General features: G+C 36.7%; 1 protein-coding gene and 1 pseudogene across 1 annotated transcript; both read left to right on the forward strand.

Annotated features, from left to right (window-relative positions):
* On the forward strand, positions 1-480 carry LOC140038392 (expansin-A13-like). Its single transcript, XM_072083732.1, has one exon. The coding sequence runs from the start codon at positions 1-3 to the stop codon at positions 478-480; it is 480 nt and encodes a 159-aa protein (XP_071939833.1).
* Positions 481-1333: 853 nt separating this feature from the next.
* On the forward strand, positions 1334-2038 carry LOC140038654 (nucleoside diphosphate kinase 3-like; annotated as a pseudogene).
* Positions 2039-12967: the final 10929 nt, after the last annotated feature.

Raw genomic sequence — 12967 nt, forward strand, 5'->3', positions numbered from 1 at the left:
ATGAATGCTACTCTCCCAGCTAGTCCGCTCCCACTACCCCAGCTAGTCCGCTCCCACTACCACTACTTCCCTTCTTCCTCCACCCCCTCCTCCTACACAGAGTGGAGATCCGCCAGAGCCACCTACTACGCCGTCGCGGAACCGGGAGACCCGGTTGGTGGGGCTTGTGGTTATGGGGACCTGGAGAAAATGGGATACGGGAAAGCCACAGCTGCACTCAGTAAAGTCCTGTTTGAAAAGGGTCAGATCTGTGGAGCTTGCTTTCAAGTTAGGCGTGTTCAGGACATGAGATGGTGTATTCTTGGGACTTCCATTATTGTTACTGCGACTAACTTTTGTGCTCCGAATTATGGGTTTGAAGCTGATGGTGGAGGACATTGTAATTTCCCTAATGCACATTTTGTACTTCCCATTGAAGCTTTTGAGAAAATTGCCATTTGGAAAGCTTCCAATATACCCATTCAACATCGCAAGTATTGAGTTTGTGTGCTTATTCTTTAGCTGAATTCTCCTTTTCTTTCCTGTTGTTTTTTTTTTCTCTGAGCTAGAGTTACTCGTGTAATGGTATATTTGTAGCTGCATCTATTTTTTCAGGCCTATTCTGTAAACAATTTTTTTTTTAATTTTATAAATAGTTGGTAAAGTAATCTTTATTAGCTTTTTACAACAAGAAGAAGAAGGTCTATTTTCAACTTCCTAAATTGACCCTGCTTTTTGTATTGGAAATCGTGCAAACAGACGCATCGATGAAGTTAACGGCTAAATCTAACAGAATGGCCTCGCGTCTCGCTTTTATATATTTGAGTGGCCAAAACCAGACTTTTAATAGTTGAGTGACCAAAACTCGACGATTGCAAAAGTTTAGTGGCCAATCGGATAATTTGCTCTTTATTATATTGCTATTTCTCTTACATAAACATCATGTTTTACTTCTTTTTTGTTTTCTTAACATTCAATAACTATTAGTTGAATAAAAAATAAATACAACAAGTTCCAAAAAATAATATATAATAGAAAATTAAAAAATACAGCAGAAAATTCATGAAAAATCTCATTTTTTATGCATTTTGATTTTTTGAGTTTGTTAAATTTTGTGTATTACTAAGTTAATAGTTATTGGATATTAAGGAAATAAAAAAGAACTAAAACATGATATTTATATAAGAGAAATAGCAATATAATAAAAAGTGGGATAGAAAGTGGCACAGGATGCGAGACAGAAGATCCATTGCGATTATTGTTGGTCTCTCTTTCTGACCTTTTCACCTCAAACCCCGAACCGGTTTTTTCATAAATTTTGATTAGATAAATTGAGAAAAGGAAAAGAAAGAAAATGAGATTTTAAATTTGCAGATATGCTACACGAGCTGCAAGGACTCTTCTTTCTACTTCCAGCAGGCAAAGCTCTCGTGCCTTTTCCGAAGGGCGAACAACAGTAGTTTCATTGAGAGCAAGGGCAACTACTCTTGCCGTGCCTGACAAGGTGGATCCAGGAAATGCTTCTAGAAGTTCGATTTCAGGGCTCCTTGCCCTTCCTGCAGCAGCTTACATGCTCACAGAGCAAGAAGCACATGCTGCAGAGTTGGAACGCACTTTTGTTACCATCAAGACTGATGGGGTGCAGAGAGGATTGATTGCAAAAATTATATCCCGCTTGAATGCAAAGGTTTTAAGCTCATGGCAATGAAAATTGTGGTTCCTTCAAAGGAATTTGCACAAAAGCATTATCATGATCTCAAGGAAAAGACCATTCTTTAATGGCCTCTGTGGCTTCCTAAGCTCTGGTCCTGTCATTGCCATGGTTTGGGAAGGTGAAGAAGTAATAAAATCCGACTGGAAACTTATTGGAGCTACAAATCCACAGAAATCAGAACCTGGAACCATCAGAGGTGACTTTGCTGTTGTGGTTGGAAGGAATATTATTCATGGAAGTGATGGCCCTAAGACTGTAAGGGATGAAATCAGCCTATGGTTCAAGCCCGAAGAGTTGGTTAGCTACACAAGCAATGCAGAAAAATGGGTCTATGGAGTCAATTGAGACTTTTTTTTTTTCCAATTTACAATTTCTTCTGCAACTTCAGCCCACATCAAAGAGTGGATGAACACAAAATTATCAAAATAATGTGAATGTTTTTGTCTAAGGAACAACACTATTTCAAAGCAAACTCATAGTGAAAATCACTGCAATAATTTGTTTCCCCAAATTAATTTGTGAGTGACTCAAGTCAATGCAATTTTACCTTGACAGTTTCTCTAATAAAAAAATTATTTTTTCTTTTAGATATGTATAGTTATTTTTGTTACATTTATTTAATTACATTATTGGAGGGTTACATATTGTAAGCATGTTTGGAACTAAGTAAAATTAGCAACGAAATAAAACTAACCAATCTATAATCCTATACCAAATCCAAACATTATTTTTGGTATATATGATTAGCAAATTGTATTTGTTAAGAGAATGATTATCATATGACATGTTTGGAACAATGTCAAAATTAGGGAACTAAATAGATCAACCAATACATGACATTATGAAAAATCCAAATAGAGGACATGAATCGATTTTTGGTAAAAAATAATTAAGTAATCTAAGAAACAAGAATGGGATATATATATATATATATCTTGTATACACTGTCAGTTTTGGATGAATAACAACTATGCAAAATTTGAATTTAAAATATTACTTTTATGCATATATCGATCATATAAAAAATCAAAACATGTGAGAAAGTGATGAGATGGTGATCATGACTGGACATGGTGAGGGTGATACACACATGAAGGTTCCAGTCGGACTAATAACAAGATCACGAGCTAAGAAGTTAAGGGAGTCTCTACAAGTCTTGGTTCATGCGGTGAAAGATCAAGTAGGTCAACCTATGATGATTGAAGGACTTGAACATCAAGACAAGACCATTTATACCCTATTTCAAGTTTCGGAAGTGGAAGAGAATGACTTCAAGGTTGGTCACAACATTCGAGTTCAAGAGGAGTAGTTCGAGTACAAGCTTGATCCATGGATTAGTCTTCATTGTTTAGTTATTATTTCCAACATTTCATTAATAGTTCGAGTTGTTTATTAGTAGAGAATAACGGCCAGCTCTGTTAAGTGTCTTGCCCGAGGTAATGTGTCCTAGTTTGGGTAGGAATTTCACTTGTTTTCATTGTTTCCTTGTTGGAGTAGGAACTAGGGTTCGACAAATGTTAAAATAAGCTGTCTCATGCACTTTGTGTCATAATTCAGAATTTTCCAGCAATAAATTGTGAGAATTTGTTCTCTTGGCTTCCTTGAGAGCTTGCTTGAATATTTGAGAGACTGTCTTGAGAGTATTCAATCGATTGATCAACCAAGAAACACCCTTGGTTGTGGCGTTGCTTTACTCAACACTTTGCTTCGCTATTCTATTGAGTTATGGGTTACGATCATATCAATGTTCATAACTCCATGGGTTAGAAGGGTCAAAGTTTTCCATCACTTCAACTTTGATATATGAGTCTAAATTCGGGGCTTTGTGGGATAAAAGTTCTAGCCATCTTGGTGGGTTCGTTATCAGCTTGGTATCAGAGTTAGTTGACGGTATCATGTATATCCCTTTTGTCTCTTGTTGATCATTTGTTGTTGTTTGTTAATTGTTTGTTCAAGTTAGCCGTGTCTTGTTCTTGAGTCATCCATGTGAGTCTTGCAATTCTAGGGTTTACTACATTTGGCTCTTGTGTTGTAAAAAAAAAAAAACCAGAATCGTGATTGTCATTTAGGGTTTCTTGTCCATCGGGTTTAGGGTTTGCGTTTTATTAGGGTTTTTCTTGTTGAAATTGCCCGAGTTTCCTGGTTGTTGAATTCATCGTGTTTTTCCATTCAGTTTATGTGTTAATTTGTGTCATTTAGTTGTGATATTATTCCAGCAAAAAAAACCTGCTTACTCATGAATTCGTGGCAGTTCAAGTGTCACTTCATGGCAGTTCAAGTGTCAATCCGTGGCTGTTTGAATTTCTTGGAACACTTGATTGATTTTTGGACCCGTTCTTGAAGTGTTTCTTGATTTTATTAAGCTGCGACACAGGTTCTTGAAGTTTTTGGGAATTTCTTGAATTTTTTTCGAAGGGTTCTTGAAAGACCTTGAGGAATTTTGAGTTATTATTCAACCAAACTTGAATTCTTACATTCTTGAAGGTCTAGTGTTGGTTGCAGAAATAAACAAAAATATGGACAACTTTGGCTTGGAAATTCGATTCTTGATTTCTTCTTGATTCAAATTCAAAAAAAATGAATCAAGAAATGAAACACCAAACCCTAGTTGGATTTCCAAAACAATTTCGTTAGTCACTTGTGGTTTATCAAAGGAAATTTCTTTCCAATTTGAAAGCCTTTTCCTAGTACCTCTTGGATTTGACTAAGAGGAAGTTAAAAACCTGATTTGAGTAGGAAAGGGTAGGAGATTTCATTCCAAAACAGCCAGCCACATTAATTTCAAAACAGTTTCAGATTCCTTGAGTTTTCCTAGTGATCTAGGTTTCGTCTTTCCTTGTCCAAATTAATCCGCTCAGGTTCATCCATCTTTGTCCAAATTCTAGCAAGCAGTCACGAGTCCTTTGAATTAAATCTAGTCCTTTTTGAGCTCAACACTCAGTCCAAGTGAACCGAATTATCATTAACCACTCCTTGAGTGATTCTTGACTACAAGTCGGTTGGAACACTTGAGCAATTTCTAATTTCTTCAAGTGAAGCAATCAAGTGCCTTGAGAACTAATTGATGAGAATATGAGAGTGTTACATACACTTGAGTGATACACGAGTGTGAGTGAAACACATAAGGGAGAGTGTGAGGTTATTTCTTTTATTACTAACCAATTTTTGTAGGTTTCATATAACAATGTCTAATGGTGGTGAAGAAAATCTTCAACCATTTGATATTAAGATTTTCACTGAAATGCTAGAAGCTAAATTTACGAAGATGCTAGACCAAGCTTTGGAGCCAATTCATGAAGAACTTTACAAAACATGAAGTTCACCTAGCAATTCCAAATCGTTCCACGGCAAAAGTCGAGTAGAAGAATCTGATAGCTCTAATGATGAGGAAGAGCACCTTAAGAGACTGCGAAGGATACAAGACTAGTTGGGGACACTATAAAAGGCATTAAAATGAAAATTTTTCCTTGAAAAGGGAGATCCGATCCAGATGCTTACCTTGAGTGGGAAAGGAGAATTGAATTGGTCTTTGATTGCAATGACTACTCTGAGGAACAAAAAGTGAAATTGGTTGTGGTAGAGTTCACTGACTACACCATAGTTTGGTGGGACCAAAAGATGACAAGTCGGCGAAGATGTGGAGAACTGGCTATCAATACGTGGGCTGCATTGAAGCGTATCATGAGCAGGCATTTTGTTCCAAGTAAGTACCAAAGAGACTTGTACCATAAGCTCCAAACCATGATGCAGGGCAGCCGAAGTGTCGAAGATTACTACAAGGACATGGAAATCTCCTTACTAAGAGGCGACATTGTGGAAGATAGAGAGGCAACCATGGCTCATTTTCTAAATGGTTTGAGGCCAGAGATTGCTGACCAATTAGAATTGCAACACTATATAGAGATAGCCGAGATGGTCGAGAAGGCAATCAAAATTGAGCGGAGGCTCAAGAGGAGGGGTCAAACACGATTCCATCCTACTTATTCACCTCCAATCACATGAAATCAGCCAATAAAGGAGGAGATGGGGACAACCAGTTCCTCACTCAAAGGCCAAAGCAAGAAATGCCAAGAAGTGAATCGAAGGGAGCTTCAATACCCGCGAATGATCCATCTCAGTCCCGTAATCATGACACTATGTGTTTTACATGTCAAGGGAGAGGGCATATAGCCAGCCAATGCCTGAATCAAAAAGCGGTAATGGTTCTATCAAATGGGGAAATTTTCACGGACGATGAAGCCGAATATGAGAGGATGCCACCACTTATCGAGGAAACCAGTGAGATAGAGGAATTACCTAGGTGTAGTTTGGTAAAAGGGGATCGAAATTATTAATTGAAATAATTGCAATTCTTACTGTTTGGGTTGCATGTATTGGATTCAATATCTTGGAGTGAATCATTAAAATTTGGGGATTCTCAATCCCTAACAAATTTGGGGGTTTTGGTGGATTTCCAAATTTGACTCAATTTGACTCAAAGACTTCAAAAAAGAAAAGAAAACCTATCGTTTTCATTACTCTATCACATCGGCCCAACCTCCATGGCAGCACCTTACCATCAGATTTCCTTTTTCATTTTTTCCCTCTCATTCCATCTTCCAGAGCAAGATTTCATTATCATTCTTTTCTCTTTTTCATCTCTCTTCACTCTTTCATCCAACCCTCCATGGCAGCAGCCCCACCCTATCTGGTTCTCTCTCCTTTCTTGTCAATCTCTCTATCACCTTCTCTTTTCTTCTGTCTTCACTCTCTTCCTCTCTCCTCCAATACTCTATGGTAGTTGCTCCTCTCTATTTAGTTCTCTCTGCTGTCTATTTTTTCTTTTTGTGTAAGCCTTTCTCTCATCTCTTGTCAGTCGCTCTCCCATGTTACACAGACTGCAAGGTTGATTGGTGATGGTCAGGTGGTGCTTCAAAAGAATTTGGTAAAGCATGAGTACTTAAGGGCTGGGAAGAAAGAAGCAGGAAAAAGGGAAAAACAAAAAAATAAAGAAAAGAAAATGAAAAATAAGTTGATTCTGAAACCTTATAAATATATTCCAAACACTAGTCATTGTAATGATACTCTTGATCAAATCCCATACTGAATTATTGGACGTGATTCCAATTACAATTCCTAAACTTGAACCAAGTGCCACCCTACAAATGACAAGGTTAGTTTGATTGCATGAAGAGCACTTACTACACAAATTAGTAAAGACGAGCTCCAATGGGAAAATGTCGACACTCGTTGTCACTTAAAGACAAAGTGTGTAGCATGATGATTGACTCGGGAGGCTGCACTAACGTAACAAGTGCTTTTGTGATGACCCCACTCCCCCTTAGAGCATACCCTAAGGTTTAGCGGACTGCCTGTCCAACTCTCGCCAGGACTCACTCACTAACATTAACTTGAGAGATAACATTAACGCCAAATTAAGTACGAAATTTCTTAATCAAACATTACAAATCATCCAACTTTTTAAAACATCCATACTTATATGTATAACTAAATGGATTGACATACAAATTGTTCAATGAATTTGCTAAGTACAACTAGGATGGCAATTACTTAAAGCGAAAATTGCAACTCTCGAACTCACTATTTTTCAGATCCATGATTCCAATCCCTGTTAAGGAAAACAAATAATGGGATGAACTAAAAATCCAGTGAGGTTCCAAGAAAACATGCAGTCAAATTGGCAAGATGACAATCACATATATCAAATCTTAAAGCGAAAAAAGTTAATAGTTACAAACGAAAGCAGTAATAGTTCACAATTTCAAATAAACAATTTAGCACAGAAGAAAAGGATACGGATACTGATACGGTGGTTCTCGCCAGATTCTAGGTAGAGCACTCAGGATTCAAATATTGATACAACTGATACGGTGGCTCTTGCCAGATTCCAAGCAGAGCATTCAAGATTTAAACGTTGATACAACTGATATGGTCGCTCCTGCCAGATTCCAGGCATAGCACTTAATTCCGTTCAGTATTTCACTTGCAACTCAAAGAATACAGTTGGCTTTTGCAAGCCAGTTCAGCAGCAACATTTTTCGAGTTCGTTGACACTCCATCAATGTTTGAAATGTAGGAATAAACAAATTCCATAGATCATTGCATTACACAAATTTCCTTTCCCTCGATCAACCCTCTTTACTGGGCCCAAATGCCAAAAAAGTGGGTAGTAATACTCGAGTATACCAATCCCAGATGATGCATCCAGTGGATTAAACAAGTAACAAGACCCGTGGTTCGTCAATCACCTTGACCAAGCCCTTACTGACTCGATTTAACTAACTAGCCGATAGGATTTGGGATTCCAAGAACAAGTATAGTCGATGAAATAACATCTCCAACTGACTTTCAAGTCATGCACATGTATATTAGTTCACTTGTAAATAGGATAACAAGAGCTCAGTCAAGTTAGGTCGAGTGCGATAAGATACACACTTGCCTATTCAATATCAAGTCAAGCAAGTTTAGCAGGTCAAGTGCGATAAAGTACACACTTGCCTTTGCAATAACAAGTCAAGATATCTAGCAATTTCAGACAACAAATCACATTTCGATCAACAAGTCACATGAAGAATCAATCAAGTAAATCACTTGATCCTAACATGCAGTTGGAACACTCACCGACTTATCACAATTTTTACACTTCAATCACAGGTTCGCCCCCTAGGCCACTCTTGAACCCTGCGATCATATATAGTAGAGCATGTGAAAAGTAATAAGGTGTCAAAATTTCTTCAAGACCCAAGGTCAAAAGCAACTAAACCTGAGTTCTTAAACCACTACTCAAGCTGTCAAATTTCCAACAAACATAACTTGTATTTTCCTTCAAAATTCACAAGGTTTTCTTGTTCAAATCAAGTGAAAAACTACATACATGATAGGTCAATGTCTCAAGCAAACTATGGAGTAAAACTAGGTCAATTTTAGTCACGAATTTTGAAGAAAACGAGGCAAGGTTCTTGAGGTTCAAAGTTGGAAATTTTGAGAAATAAAATGTTTTGGAGCAAATCATTTTTTTCCTCGTAAACTTCTTTGTTTTAGCTCAAATCCAACATAGGTGTGAAGACCAAATTCTTGTCAAGTGCCTTGAGCCAAAATATGTCAAAATCACCACATAAATTCTAGCAATAAAGATGAAATTCTCTCTCGCCCTCTCAGCTAACCGTAGCAAAATTTTCAGCAAGGACTTAATAACTTTTTCTCCAAAATCCTAACTTTTCTTACTTAGATTCATGGCAAAAATCCAGTATCTAAACAATCTAAAGAACTAGATTTACTTCACCAAAACTCTTTGTGAAAAGCTACAAATCAACATACTTGTGAAAAACTCCAAATCAACATACATGTGAAGATCAAAATATTAGCAAGTATCTTGAGCAAAATATGTCAAAACCATCCCAAACTTCCAACTCAAACAAGAATTTCCAGCAACTTGTCCTTAAATTCCTTTCTCTAACTTCAGATTTCAACCTTATCTGCATGGTGAAAACACAATAAATAATAGCTAACATGTCAAGAGGTATTTAGTTCATGTTCTTAGCAAAGAAATACATCAAAAGGTCACTTATAGAAACTCTAAACTAAACTATATACCTTATGCATCAAATCTAGAAATTTAGAGCATTACTTGAGTTAACATGAAGTCCTCCCTAAAATGTTTCCTTTTCATCAAAATTGCACATATATAAGTTCTAAATCAAGCTAAATAGATTACACACCAAAGCTGAAAATTGCAACATAATTTGATAAAAATATGAAATCTTCGATAAAGCTCCTTTCTTTAGCTTCTATAACATCGTACCTCAAATAAACTCAAAGATAAGGGAAGAAAACTAAGTTTCCTTGCAAAGTTTACCTCTTTACCTCCAAAACCTAGGATAGCAAGCAAAATAACATGGTTGCAATGCTATCCTCCTCCAAGTACTTCTCCAAGAGCTTCCTTCTAAACTTGATTCAAGGTTTAATGGAGTAGATTTGAGTTGTTTTCTTGCTTTCTCACTAAATAGACAAGAATCAAGGCTTAAACTTTTGCTTTCTCTCCCTCTTTTTCTCCCCTAAAATTTTGTCCACCCCTGCTCCAAGGAAGAAGAAAGTTTTGTGATGAAATGAAGCTTGGTTATAAGAAGAATTTGTATTGGTCTTGGTCAAGATTGAAAGGATGATTGACAAGTGGCCAAGAAACATGTCTATCTTAATTTTCCAAATATCTCTCTTCCTCCAATGATATCTTAACACCTCTATTCACAAAAATCTTTTTACACAAAAGTCCATTTAATTCACCATATTTATTGCACAAACCTCACTAGTTGGTCACATTAGCATAATGCACTATGAATTCAAGTTGAATGGGGCAATAGGAATCAAAATCATGACTCATTAAATCAACCAAAAATTCAAGACAAGTAGAATGAAACACAAAATATAAAAATAATTTTTGAAAATACAAAATATAAAAATAATTTTTGAATCCTCACAACTTTAATGGTAGATAAATTGAACTTACCAACAAGTGAGCACCCTCGGCCATACAAGCTGCAATGGCTCAATAATAGTGGCGAGGTATGTGTGATGAAGCACGTTCTAGTCTCCTTTCACATTGGAAGTTATGAGGACGAGGTTTTGTGCGACATAGTTCCAATGCAAGCAGCACATATTTTTTTGGGTCAATCTTGGCAATTCGATAAAAAGGTTAATTTTGATGGATTTGCCAACAAATACTCTTTTGTCTATGGCAATTCTTACACCCCCAACAAGTGTATAAGGATCAAGCAAGCCATCAAATGGAATTCAAACAAGAGAGTGAAAGGAAGAAAAATCTGAGAGAGAGAAAAGAATTGAGGGCTAGAAAAAAAAGAGGAAAAAAAAAAGGCTAATGATGAGTCGGCCATAGCGGTAGGAAAGGAGAGAAAGCAAAGTATGTATGCAAAGGCCAAAGACGTGAGGAGAGCATTATTTTCTAGCCAGCCTCTCTTCATACTCATGTGTAAAGAAGCTTTCTTGTCTACTAATAATTTTGATGTTTCTTTACCTAATGTTATTACTGACCTTTTGCAAGAATATCAAGACGTGTTTCCCAAAGAGATACCAAGTGGCTTACCACCTACGAGATGAATTGAGCATCAAATTTATCTCATTCCCGGAGCTTCACTTCTAAACAAGCCCCCAGATAGACACAATGCCAAGCCGATGAGCTCCTCAATAAAGGATGGATTCAAGAGAGCTTGAACCCTTATGTTGTTTCGGTTCTACTTGTAGCTAAGAAAAACGGTGGTTAGAGGCTGTGCACCGATTGTTGAGCTATCAATGTTATAATGATAAAGTATCGCCATCGCATACCTAGACTTGATAATATGCTTGATGAACTACATAGTGCTGTAATTTTTACTAAGATTGATATAAAAATTGGCAATCACCAAATAAGAATGAAAGAAGGTGACGAATGAAAATTGCCTATAAAACTAAACATGGATTGTAGAAATGGTTAGTTATGCCTTTTGGTTGAACTAATGCACCAAGTACATTCATGAGGTTGATGAACCATGTCTTACATTCTTTCTTGGAAAAATTTATGGTAGTTTACTTTGATGACATCTTAGTTTATAGCAAGAGCTTAGATGAGCATGTTATGCATCTTAAAATTGTGCTTGATGTATTACGTCAAGAAAGGCTCTATCCTAACCTTAAAAAGTGTACTTTCTACGCTAAACAACTTGTCTTCCTAGGATATGTAGTATGTGCACAAGGAATCCAAGTTGATCAAGACAAAATGAAATTAATTAACGAATGGACAAAACTTACAAGCATTAGCGACATGAGGAGCTTTCACGGATTGGCCAGCTATTATCGATGCTTTGTCAAAGATTTTAGCACCATAGCTACACCATTGACCGCCATCATCAAGAAAAATGAGAAGTTTAGTTGGGGTCCCGACCAAGATAAGTCATTCCAACTACTTAAATACAATCTCACACATACACTTTTACTGTCGTTACCTTGTTTCGATAAGACTTTTGAAATAGAGTGTGATGCTTCTAGAATAGTGATTGGAGCCGTTTTGATGCAAGAGGGCAGACCCGTGGCATATTTTAGCAAAAAATTGAATGAAATGGACTTAAATTACTCTACCTATGACAAGGAGCTGTATGCATTAATCCGCATCCTACAATCTTGGCAACATTATATGCGCCCAAAGAAGTTCGTGTTACACATAGGCCACGAGTCTTTCAAACACTTGAAGTCTCAAAACAAACTAAGTAAGAGACATCCGTGGTGGGTAACATTCATCGATTCATTTCCTTTTGTAATTAAGTGTAAGAGCGACAAAACAAATGTGGTCACCGATGCACTTTTGCGTAGGTATTCCTTAATAACTCTTTTTGATACTAAATTATTAGGATTTGAATGCATTAAGGAATTACACTAACAATTTTAATTTTACCGAGATTTATAACTCTTGTAAGCAAGCTGCCCAAGATTATTATTTCATTGCCTATGGATTCTTGTTCCATAAAGATAAACTTTGTATTCTTGTATGTTTCTTAAGGAGTTTTTTGGTTTGAGAGTCACACAGTGGAGGACTAATGGGGCACTTTGGGCCAAAACTTACTATTTCTGCAAGAACACTTCTATTGGCCATGAATGAGATGTGATGTTGAATGTTTGGTTGAAAGGTGTGTTACTTGCCATCAAGCAAATTCCAAGGTAAACCCTTGTGGTCTTTATACTCCATTAACTTTTCCAAGTGCACCGTCGATTGATTCATCCATGGACTTCACCCATGGCTTGCCTTGCTCTAAGAAAGATAATGATTCTATTTATGTTGTTGTTGATTGGTTTTCAAAATGACGCATTTTATTCCATGTCATAAAACCAATGATGCTAAACATGTGGCTAATTTGTTCTTCAAGGAAATAGTACGTTTGCATGGTATTTCTAGAACCATTGTATTTGATAGAGATGTTAAATTTCTTAGCTACTTTTGAAAAATCTTGTGGATTAAGCTAGGTACTAAGTTGCTATTTTCTACATCTAGTCATCCACAAACTGATGGTCAAATTGAAATAGTTAATTGGACTTTGTCTACCTTGCTATGTGTTTATCTCAATTCACATCTTTTGATGATTACAAAACAAATGGATGTTACTAATATTCTTTGTAGAGATCCTTTTCAGAAATAACACTAAACAGGTCTGTGGACTTAAAGCAAATAAAAGAAGATCAAAAAGGATGAAAGTGCTGAGGAAGTTGTCGGACGCACAAAAGGAGAGTATCGGA

This window comes from Coffea arabica, chromosome 3e (genome assembly GCF_036785885.1).
Source record: "Coffea arabica cultivar ET-39 chromosome 3e, Coffea Arabica ET-39 HiFi, whole genome shotgun sequence".
Taxonomy (NCBI): domain Eukaryota; kingdom Viridiplantae; phylum Streptophyta; class Magnoliopsida; order Gentianales; family Rubiaceae; genus Coffea; species Coffea arabica.

Coding starts and splice junctions, on each gene's coding strand:
- LOC140038392 (XM_072083732.1), top strand. CDS start 1: ATGAATGCTACTCTCCCAGCTAGTCCGCTCCCACTACCCCAGCTAGTC.